Source organism: Lithobates pipiens, unplaced genomic scaffold (genome assembly GCF_037356315.1).
Source record: "Lithobates pipiens isolate NorthernLeopardFrog02 unplaced genomic scaffold, aLitPip1_a1.2 Scaffold_8, whole genome shotgun sequence".
NCBI lineage: Eukaryota > Metazoa > Chordata > Amphibia > Anura > Ranidae > Lithobates > Lithobates pipiens.
In genome coordinates this window covers 441,922,299-441,934,701 of record NW_027507903.1, presented here as the reverse complement: position 1 = coordinate 441,934,701, position 12,403 = coordinate 441,922,299, and the positions used below count along the sequence as shown (strand labels likewise).

Sequence of the window (12,403 nt, the reverse complement as noted above, 5' to 3'; positions counted from 1 at the left end):
TTTACAAAAATGTGAGGGTGTACTCTGTTTTGTGAGATACTGTGTGTGTGTAATATATATATATATATATATATATATATATTTTTTTTTTTTTTATATTTCCAGGATCTGCTGCAGATTAAATCTCAGACTGAAAGAGCCAACACTACTCAGGAACATGGCACAGCATGGGGTAATATAGTACAAGAGTACACTTTTCACTGTCCAATCATCAAGAGAAGTGACCACCTGCATTGCTTACAACATATAATAATACAGAAAAATAGAGTCAGCTACTTGACTTAACAGCATGGCAGTCTCGTGTAAATTAGAAGACAGAACTGCATATCTTTTTGATGGTAACACAGGATATACTGACAATAAAATCTCTTTGCTATGTAGTACAATAAAATCAATGAGATGCTAAAAGGATGACTGCCAACGTGTAAATGAAACACACAGTAGCATAGAGAATTGCCAATTTCAGTTGGAGCAACAGGTTCCCTTTAGGGCCTACTTTAAGTCTATGCATTGTAACAACATGTTCTTGGTAACACATGGTGCCATTCATTTTTAATATCACTCCAAAGGAGAGTGAGGGAAAGGTAAACATATGTTGCTGGGGATATGGAGATTAAAGCAAATCTAATGCTATGCCCTAACCGATTCCCGAACGGCGCACGCCGATGTGTGTCGGCAGAATAGCACGGCTGGGCAAATGAGCGTACCTGTACGTCCCTTTAAATTTTTTGCCGTGCCATTGCACACGTGTGCGCCGGCCGGGACCTCCATGAGTTGGGTCACGGGTCCCGCGGATTCGACTGCTGTGGGGATACCCGAGATCGCCTCACGGAGAGGAAGAACGGGGAGATGCTAATATAAACAAACATCTCCCCGTTCTATCAGTATCACTAGCAGAGATCAGTGACGTGTCACACGTAGCTCCCCCCCCCAGTTAGAAACACTCCCCAGGACACACTTAACCCTTACACTGCCCCTTAGTGGTTAACCCCTTCACTGCCAGTGTCATTTACACAGGAATCAGTGCATTTGTATAGCACTGATTGCTGTATAAATAACAATGGTCCTAAAAATGTGTCAAAAATGTCCGATGTGTCCACCATAAATGTTGCAGTCACAGTAAAAATTGCTGATCGTCGCCATTACTAGTAAAAAAAAAATTATTAATAAAAATGCCATAAAACTATCCCCTATTTTGTAAACGCTATAAATTTTGTGCAAACCAATCAATAATCGCTTATTGTGATTTGTTTTACCAAAAATATGTAGACGAATACGTATTGGCCTAAACGGAGAAAAAAATATGTTTTTTATACATTTTTGCGGGATATTTATCATAGCAAAATGTAAAAAAATAATGCGTTTTTTTTCAAAATTGTCGCTCTTTTTTTGTTTATAGCACAAAAACCAAAAACCGCAGGGGAGATCAAATACCACCAAAAGAAAGCTCCATTTGTGGGAAAAAAAGAACGTCAATTTTGTGAGGGAGCCACGTCACACAACCACGCAATTGTCAGTAAAAGCGACGCAGTGCCGAATTGCAAAAAAATGCTCTGGTCAGGAAGAGGGTAAAATCTTCTAGCGCTGAAACGGTTAAATAGGCAATGCTCAGATTTGCATTATGCAGCTCACAGAAATGTATTCCACAGTGTTTAACGCTTTCTTTCTGTTAAAAGTGTCTAATATCATCCATAGGTAGCCGAATATGTAAATAACATTTGACAATTAGTTGACATTGCTGTACTTCCTATTGTGTATGGCTGTTACACATTTAGGCAGGATGAAGAAGAAAATCAGACGTAATCTTGTAGAATAAATATGAAGTTAGTTATACCACCACACAGTTTTGATAAAATTCCTGAAATATTTTACTTATTTAAATATTTTTACTAAAACACTTTTATACAAACCAACATAATAAATGTGGGTTCATTTAGAGAAATACTTTAAATACTAAATCTGTACCCGCCAGAGATTAGATACTCAACACAATAGCAACATGTTCTACAAGCGCATCATTAAAGAATAATGAGGCAAGCATCAATTAAAATATTAAACCAGGCTTGAATTGGTGCCTACTCTGTAAACTGACGACATGTGGGATTTTAAAAGGGTGAGCGCCAATGATGATTCAATAGTGGTCCAATAAGCATTGGTACAGAGTCTGCAGAACTGCAGTGGTGTCACGCTCTTTAGCTTATGCAGGCATTGTACAGCAAGGGTAGTGGATCACAAGAGTATGTAACTTTATTTTTGACATAAATATACAGAAAGTCAGCTGCCTATTTATATACAGTATTAATCTTAGGCAGTGCTTGCTATACTACATAAATATGCTGATACATGCTACAATTGATAAGCTACAATTGATACGCTGTAAACATCAATTGTGTATGCTGCAGATTGGTGACAAGAAATTAGAAGAAAAAGTGACAGTACAATAAAAGTGCAAAAAAGTCTTTAGTGAAATCTTGAGTGCTTCGTGCTTAATCCTTTGTGCATTTTGTAGATTCTCCCATGTATTGTAATGGCTACACATCGCACTCGCCAGATGTCGGTGACTCCCTTGTCTTACAGCAAGGAGAGTCTACAAGGCTTTTAGGTCTCTAGGGGGACCTGTCCCACAGTTCCTAGAGACCTAAAAGCCTTGTTGACTCGCCTTGCTGTAAGGCAAGGGAGTGACCGACATCTGGCGAGTGCGGCGTGTAGCCATTACAGCACGTGGTGGAATATACAGGGGGATACCTGGGATTAAAGTGGTTGTAAAGTCTCATTTATAAAGATAACAAACATGTTATATACTTACCTCCTCTGTGCAGTTGGTTTTGCAAAGAGCAGCCCAGATCCTCCTCTTCTCAGGTCCCGCTTTGCTGCTCCTGGCCCCTCCCTCCTATTGAGTGCCGCCTCAGAAAGCAGCTTTCTTTGAGAGCACCCGAGCCGAGTCAGAGCTCCGTGTATACCCCTCAGACATGGAGCCCCGACCTGGCCCCGCCCCCTTTCTCCTCAGATTGGCTGACTGACTTTGATTGACAGCCACAGGAGTCAACGGCCCCATTGTTGTGTCTGAGCTAACCAGGAGGGCTGTCCCGGACTTAGACATTCGTGGACATCGCTGGAGAGAGAAAGGGCTTAGGTAAGTAATTGGGGGGTGCTGGGGAGGCTTCTATACACAGAAGGTATTTTATCCTAATGCATTAAGATAAAAAACCTTCTGCCGTTACAACTCCTTTAAGCACTAAAGACTTTTTTGCACTTTTATTGCAGCTCGTATCAGCATATTTACATGGTATAGCAAGCGCTGCTTGAGATTAATATTGATTAACCCTTTACTGGAAATAACAGGACAGCAGCTGCACACATTAGTACCATCACTTGTGCATCCAGGCACGGGTGTTTTTTCTTCTTTTTATTGTCAATATTTATATACATGGCTGGATATGGCCTTAATCACTATAGAAAATATTATTTTTTTCTTTGTGTCCTTGCCGAGAAATTATGTTGCAGATTCCTGTGCAGAAAAACAGTAGTGTTATGGTGTGAATAGGGCACACAGAAAACTTTTTCTTTATGTCCTTGCAGAGGCCTTCATGGTAAATATGTGTGCCTCTTTGCATTGTGTGAACAAGACCAAAGTATTCGATGCAAATCAAATTTGCACGTTTTTTTTCCCATGAGTTTTTCTGCAGGTATGGTGTGGACGAAGCCTCAATATTTTAAAGCCATCCTTTTATAAGCACCATGTATATTGTCAGATGACATCAACACAGTTACAATCATCACGCATTGTATTACAGGAAGTGGCTGACATTTGCCGTTTAGCAAGCCAGACATTCAAATAACATGTAAACCCAGAGGAACATATAGAAATTACAAGTGTTTAAATCTATCTGGGGGCCTAATGCCACCAGGAGTCTAAATAAAAAACTATGAATTATTTATTAAAGCACCCATTTCTGTGACATTCACTAGTGTATATTCCAATATACCCCAAAAGTTTTAGAAGGAACCATACCCAAAAATTTCTTTTAAAATTAAGCTGGAGTTGAATGGCCTTTAATCCCAAATAGGGTAATTACATCTCTCAATAACCCTAGCAGGAGATCGCCTTCGACCCAACAGGCTTTTGTTGTCACCGGTCCAAGTGGATTTCCTATATATTCCTACTGAAAGTCATCTTAAGAATGTAGAGAGAATTGTATATTTCTTTGCACTGCTCCCTTTGGTATAAAGTGCTAATGTTGGCAAGTTATCTACTTTACGTAAAATAAATTTATAAGAAAATTGAAATCAAAGCTACCAACCCACTAAGAATATTGGCACTTAAAGAGGAGTTGCACCTTAAAAAAAAATATTAAAAGTCAGCAGCTACAAATACTGCAGCTGCTGACTTTTAATAAATGGACACTTACTTGTCCCAGGGTCCAGCGATGTTGGCAGCAGATGACGAGTAATCGCTCATCTTCTTGGGAAATGAAGCGTTGCGGCTTCACTGCCCAGTTCCATACTGCGCGTCTTCACTGGTCCCCGTTGTGTCCTGGGAACTGTGTGTTTCCCAGAACACAACCGGGGGGGGGGGGGGAGATCTGCGGCTAGCTTGTCCCGGAAGTGAGTGCAGATACCTGGATTATACAGGTATCTGCACCCCCTCCCCCCTGAAAGGTGCCAATTGTGGCACCGGAGAGGGGGGGGGGGGTTCTGATGAGCGGACCTTCCACTTTAGGGTGGAGGTCCACTTTAACCTCACAAAAAGAAGATGTTCATAACACTGAAGTGTAACTGGATAGTGTACATCAACTAAAAGTTGTTACAAAGGAGACTGATAAACACTGGGAAATAATTATGCTATTTTATGGAATGCCCCACTTTAAAGGGTAACTCCACTTTCTTGGAAAATGAAAATAAAAAATATATAGCATATACAATTGCTACACAAGCTATATTATAATTGAATGTTATGAAAAATTACCCCTCCTTTTCAATCTGCAGCAATATAATTTTCGGTAAAATTCAATACAATATGGCAACCTGGAGGGGTTCTGTACACAACTTCAGAAATGTAATTCCCTCCTTTTGTGATTGGCTCACTAAATACAAGTCAGAAGTGTTATTTCAATCACATCTGATAACGTGGTAATAGGTAGCATGCAGCAAATCAAAATTATTTGTTTTTTATATCTTGAAACCCCAGTTGTGGAGTCAGCCTGAAATATTTCCCAGCTTTGTTGCACAGGGACAGTAGAATAGGTAGGTAGGCCTGGGAGCTCCACTGTAGAGCTCTCCACTCTAGTTCTCAAAAATATTAGAAGTCAGTAGGTGGTTCCAGTGACAAAAATTCTGCTCAAACTGAAAAATCAGGGTGGACTGCCCCTTTAAATATTATAAACATCTCAGTGATTTGGGGACTAATTGCAATAAAGCAAGTTCATAGAGTTCCGTTAATATGCTAGACAAGAAAAGGAAAACTCTCAAATTATTATTAAATAGTTGTACAGACATAAAAATGTTATCAAATCTGAAAGAAGCATACATTCATGAGACAGTGATGGTGCGAGAGTGTACATTTATAAAAGAACATTTTGATCTCTCAACTTCCACCTTTCCTGTGTACTTGCAGATATCTTGAGGGGAAATATCAGCCTTTATTGAACCACATACAGAGTGGCGTTAACATGACCTGGATGAGATTCTGGTGCTAGCAGCTCCCACAAGGTCACGTAGGTTCCCAACAGAAATCCCAGGATGCCCACCAGGCTAATGAGAATGTCCTTGGCTATGGTCCAGCGGCTGAGACCTTCGGAGTAATATGTGACAATCTCTAGAAGAGGTGGGATTATCAGAGCCAAAGCACTGCTACTTACAGATCCCACCAATGAGATCACAATGTCCAAACGAGGAACAAGGATTGCCAGGACACCTGTCAAAAGATTAAATCAATTAATATCATGTAAATATACACATTTTTTAATTAAAGCTGTATTTGTGCACCTCATGTTTCAATGTCCCAGCATCTGCCAAAAGCTAAAGTAGAATGACCATTTGATAATTGACTGCAATTTTTTATATTTACATTTTTACATTTATTCTGGTTGTAAAAAAGGACAGATTTGCTAGTCGTGTGACACTTACTATGCTTGTACACTAATGCTGTCCACATACTAAAACTCCAAATACTAAAGCTGACCAAACATAAAGTAACTTCCACCACTTCCATCAACTGTGTATCAAATATATGATCAAAAGTGGGTGCCTGAACAGTTTACTACCCATGAGTCTAAACAGTCAATTTGATCAAGCAGGGCTATAAATTGACAGCTTAAAGTGAAGTTTTAGTCAAACCTAACCAACACTAAACATACTCTCTGCCTGATTCTAAGCCTAATTTATCTAATCTTGTAAAGCAAAGATCACAATACTTACCTTTTCTGCAGCCATTCCGGGACAGTCTCCAGCAGTATTAATTTTGCCAACTAAAATATTTTCGTCAACGAAATTAGCACTTTATTAGACTAAAATACAACTAAAACAACTCAGATTACTAAAATACGTTTAAAATACTAAAAGACCATCAATAAAACTAAATCTAAATTTTACATCAAATTTAACACTGGTTATAGATCACAACGGCTAAATCTGTGTCTGTAGTGCATGTTCAAACCTTAACATAAATAATAACATGCTATTAGATTTTTACTTCAGGATTATACAGTGGATATAAACAGTCTACAAACTCCTGTTAAAATGTCAGGTTGCTGTGATGTAAGAAAAATAAGACAAAGATAAATAGTTTCAGAACTTTTTCAACCTTAAATGTGACCTATAAAACTGTATAACTTTTAGGTGGAGGGAAGTAAAAAAAATAAAAATAATAATAATAATAATAATAATATGGTTGCACAAGTATGCACATTCTTAAAAACAAATACTTTGTTGAAGCACCTTTTTGGTTTTATTACAGCACTAATTTTTTTTCGGTAGGAGTCCAGTAAGCACGGCACATCTTGACTTGGCAATATTTTCACATTCTTCTTTGCCAAAACACTCCAAATCTGTCAGATTGCGAGGGCATCTCCTGTGTACAGCCCTCTTCAGATCACCCCACAGATTTTCAATCAGGTTAAGGTCTGGGCTCTGGCTGGGCCATTCCAAAACTTTAATCTTCTTCCAGTAAAGCCATTTCTTTGTTGATTTGGATGTATGCTTTGGGTCATTGTCATGCTGAAAAATGAAGTTCCTCTTCATTTTCAGCTTTCTAGTAGAAGCCCAAAGGTTTTGTGCCAATATTGACTGGTATTTGGAATGGTCTAGGTTTCCCTCTACCTTGACTAAGGCCCCTGTTCCAGCTGAAGAAAAACAGTTACAAATCGTGATACTGCCACCACCATGCTTCATTGTGGCTATGGTGTTCTTTTGGTGATGAGCAGTGTTTTTGCGCCAAACATATTTTTTTGCGTTATGGCCAAAAAGTTCCACCTTGGTTTCATTGAATATCCAAACAAGAAAACTTGCTGCTCCAGGTGAAATTAAATGCCTGATGATCTGGATAGGTGACCGCCTTGACTCTCCTCTGCATGCAGTCAATAATAGAAGAAATGGCCGCACTCCGTACTCGTTCAAAATTATTTTTTATTCAGAGCATCCCAAGTGTTGACAAAAGGCAGAAAGCTGGTAGATTCACACACTCCAAATGCACTTAATCATGCTTTTTTGATTTTTCTTCTATTATTGGTTTCATCAGACCATAACACATTTCCCCCACATGCTTTTGGAAGACTTCAGATGTGTTTTTGCTAAATTTAGCAGGGCTTGGATGTTTTTCTTCGTAAAAGAAAGGGCTTCCTTCTGGCCACTCTACCCCATAGCCCAGACCTATAAAAAATACAGGCAATTGTCAGATATTCCTGCAGGTCCTTTAATGTTGCTGTAGGCCTCTTGGCAGCCTCCCTGACCAGTTTTCTTCTGGTCTTTTCATCAAATTTGGAGGGACGTCCAGTTCTGGTAATGTCACTATTGTGCCATATTTTCTCCACTTGAGGACTGTCTTCACTGTGTACCATAGTATATCTAATGCCTTGGAAATGTTTTTGTACCCTTCTCCTGACTGATACCTTTTAACAATGAGATCCCTCTGCTGACCATGGCTTTTGCTGTAAGATGCAACTAAGGAAATGCCAGGAAAGACCTTCTAGAACAGCCGGAATTTATTTGGAGTTAATCAAAGGCACTTTAAAATGATGGCAGAGGTGTACTGACTCCTATTTAAAATGAGTTTGGATGTGATTGCTTAATTCTGTACACAGCTACATCCCCAGTTATGAGAGGATGTGCACACTTATGCAACCACATTATTTAAAAAAAATTTTTTTTTACACTCTCCCCTAAAAGATTTCAGTTTGTTTTTCAATTGAAGTTTACAGTTTATTGGTCACATTAAAAAGGTGGAAAAAGTTCTGAAATTATTATTTTTTGTCCCATTTTTTGTTTACATCACAGAAATTTTAACAGGGGTGTGTAGAATTTTTATGTCCACTGTATAATGAGTTTGGAAATTGGAGAGAAATGCTTAAATAATGCATTACAATTTAACTAAACCCATTAGATTTTAGTTGACTAAAAATACGACTAGAATGAAAACAATTCAGTTGACTAATATATGACTAAAACTGAAATGGTCAAAAGACAATGACTAAAATATACACTGGTCTGCAGCAGTGGATGATGTGTGCAGGAGAAAGCCGACAATGACTGTGAAATGCCTGGGAAGTGACATCATTCATAGAGTTATAATGGGGTTTCCATTGTCAGCTGCCTCTCCTGCACACTCCTACACACTGTAGCCACCACTGACAGCTCAGCGTGTCACCGGACCATATCGGCTGCAGGACAGGCAAGTACAGTGATTTTGGCTTTAGAGGGCTAGATAGATTAGGCTTAGTATATGAAGGGCATTCAAATTATAGTGCATAAATAAATATCTGACAACAAGGTAAAAATCATCTATAATAAATAAATATACTCACGTATATTTATTATATATAGATAATTTTTACATTGTTTTCAAATATTTATTTATGCACTATAATGCAAAAAAAGTGCAGTGCTCTCTTTAAAGAGGAGAGACAGTTTTAAATAAAAATTTTTTTGAAAAGTCAGCAGCTGCAAACACTGTAGCTGCTGACTTTTAATAAGCAGACTTACCTGTCCAGGGCGCCCGCGATGTTGGCCGCCCGAGGCTGACCCGTCCCTCGGCGCCGCCATTTTAGCTAAGGGAAACAGGCAGTGGAGCCTTGCGGCTTCACTGCCCGTTTCCTACATGCGCATGCGCGAGTCGCGCAGCGCTTTGTGAATGGGGCACGCTGTGTTCTGGGACACACAGTTCCCAGAACACAGCGCGACCCATTACCCAGAAAAACGCTGCACAGAGAGGAGAGAAGACAGAAGATCACCGCGGAGGAGGAAGAGGCAGATTAGGACGATGTGCCTAGCAACAGGCATTTCTGTTAAGTAAAAAAAAAAATGTTTTTCATTTTTTTTTTCTGATTTTTTTTTCTAAATTTTAATGTATTTTTGTTTTTCAAGGTGGCCCTCCACTTTAAATAAAGTGCATTCAAATTATAGTGCATAAATAAATATCTGAAAACAGTGTAAAAATCGTCTATATATATATAAGTAAATATACATTAGTCCATATTTTCTTTTAAATATATAAAATTTAAAAAACAAACAAACAAAAAAAACAAACATTCAATGTCCTTTAATCATTTTTTATGGACTGTTAATAAATGCTTTTCTTCCACAGGCACAGGGAAGCTGGTCGGAGTTGATGGGAAGATAGATGGAGCCAAAAACAGGGCAATTTTAGAAGAAAACCTGTTACAGTCTGCAAAAAACTTGAGACTGGGGGGGAGCTTCAACTTCCAGCAGGACAACAACCCTAAACATACAGCCAGAGCTAAAATGAAATGGTTTAGCTCAAAGCGTATTCATGTGTTAGAATGGCCTAGTCAAAGTCCAGACCTAAATCCAATTGAAAATCTGTGGCAAGACTTGAAAATTGCTCTTCACAGAAGCTCTCCATCCAGTCTGAGAGAGCTTGAGCTATTTTGCAAAGAAGAATGGGCAAAAATGTCATTCTCTAGATTTGCAAACCTGGTAGAGACATATCCAAAATGACTTGCAGCTGTAACTACAGAGAAAGGTGGCTCTACAAGGTATTGACTCAGGGGGGCTGACTACAAATGCACGCCACACTTTTCACATATTTATAAAAAAAATTGAAAACCATTTATCATTTTTCTTCCACTTCACAATTATGTGCCACTTTGTGTTGGTGTATCACACAAAATCCCAATAAAATACATTTACGTTTTAAGTTTTAACGTGACAAAAATGTGGAATTCTTTTTCAAAGCACTGTATTTATTGCATTTTGTACAGGTAGTTGAATGCATAGTGGTGCTAGCTGTTTCCTATAGTATATAGAGTTTAGTAATAGGTGGTTTATACACAGGGATAGTACGAAAAGTGTTTTTACATTTAGGCTTTGTATATGGCTTAGAGTAAGTTTACAGTTAGTTGACTGGAACGCCACTTTAAATACAGATTTTTTTTTTAAAGAAAAATCAGTCAACACCAGAAAAAAAAAAAACAGCAATTTTGTAAAAATCTGATTTTTCTGCCAGGTTTATTCAAGGCAATTGCAATCCCATCTTAATACAGCTGAATAAAAAAACAGTAGTTATCACAATGGATCATGGGGTGGACATCAGGGTTTCATCACAGGATTACAAAGCTGCTACCTTCGTTGTGGCCACATTCAAACCTAAAGTTTATGCACAAATATGATTCACCTATACACGCTCATAATTTTAGCTGATTAAGCTGAATGCTTCATTAAATACAATGAATGTGTCTGTAATGTAGGCTACATGAAACGTGTCTTATGAAATGCTAAAAAATATCATTTGCCTCAAAAAAATAACCCTAATAAAGAAATGGAAAAAATATCATTTGAACCTGCATAAGACTGCAGATAGACAAGTACAACTTATTTAGGAGGATTTGTTTCATCTCTGTGCATCATTTGAGGGCAGTTACGTCACTGGGTATATGCAAAGGGTTTACAACCACTTTAATGGGGTACTAATCCTGACAACTGAGCAAAACACAGATGTATGGGGGCTGCCACTTACACTAGGTCCCTTGCTGCCTCTGGCCTCAACAATTCCAAATTCAAGAATCAAAGAAATGCTTCCAGCCAGTGAAGTCAGAACTCTTGATCTAGGCTTGTTCTATATCAGATACTCAAAAGTATTACAAGCTATTAGATCAACAAAACAGCCAGGAAAAAAACATATTTATAAGTTGAGAATAGTGGCCCAAGCTTGAAAAGCTTATGGAATAACGTTTTCCCCCCAAACCCCAATCTAGCCATACTGCACATTGGTATAGAAACCTTTCCACATGGGGATAGAGCTATAGTAACACATATTTTACTGGCCACACGAAACCTAATTCTTCGCAATTGGAAGAAATCTATGGCCCTTAACTTCTCTGAAGTAGTCACCATTGTAAATAGGAACTATTCGTTCGAACGATTGATTGCAATCAACTCATTCTCCTGTAAGCAATTTGATAAAGATTGGAAGTTATGGACCACCAGGTTTGGGCCTTGATACATGGTCACATCTTATTTTGAAACCTTACTATCGCTAACTGATACGATAAATTTTGCTTTGACTTATACTAACTGAACAAGCAGTACTTATATTGTCTGTACTACATATTCTTGCATCTTTAACTGCTGTATATCCTGTGTCCAGATACCCACCCTACTTTTCTTTTCTTTCTTGTATTATGTTCTGTTTGTTTCTGAAGAACTTAATAAAAACTCATTGATGAAAAAAAAAAAGTTGAGAATAGTGATAGCAGCCTACATATTTCTATCAGTATGGGAAAAACCAAGAGTTAAACGGTACAAGGAGGTCTTATCAAATCACAATAGTGAGCTTCAATCTTATACACATATAGACTTTAGAGTAAATTTGGGCTTTAATCCTATATATTGGAGAGATTTTCTGCTTTTGCTTACAGAAGAAAAATAACAGGAATAAATAAACCAGATCTTGACATGAAATTCTCCTAATCTAAAAGTCCCACAGGGAGCACGAAAGTAATCAAGTGAAGTGGGCTTAGCAGGTAATGCACTTGGTAAGGAAACAATCCTGCCTCTACCTAATGGATAGAGGTGGTAGTGGTCATTGCCTGGACCAGCTCGGGGACAATTCCAAGGAGAATAACGTTTCTGTATAAACAAAGTCTACTGCTTGCAATCAGTTAATGAATAAATTGGCAGCATTACAGTCAATACATGAAACTGTGGGGAAATTTATGGCTGCTAGTAAATA

General features: G+C 38.3%; 1 protein-coding gene across 3 annotated transcripts in view; it reads right to left on the bottom strand.

The window, feature by feature from the left end:
- Positions 1-3,359: 3,359 nt before the first annotated feature.
- The window catches only part of LOC143960057 (proton-coupled amino acid transporter 1-like), a 165,234-nt gene continuing 156,190 nt past the window's right edge, over positions 3,360-12,403 (bottom strand). For all 3 annotated transcript variants that reach the window (XM_077468335.1, XM_077468334.1, XM_077468336.1), the window contains exon 11: positions 3,360-5,914. In XM_077468335.1, coding sequence (XP_077324461.1) covers positions 5,640-5,914 — 275 coding nt within the window. In that variant the 3' untranslated portion in view covers positions 3,360-5,639. The remainder of the gene's footprint in view (positions 5,915-12,403) is intronic.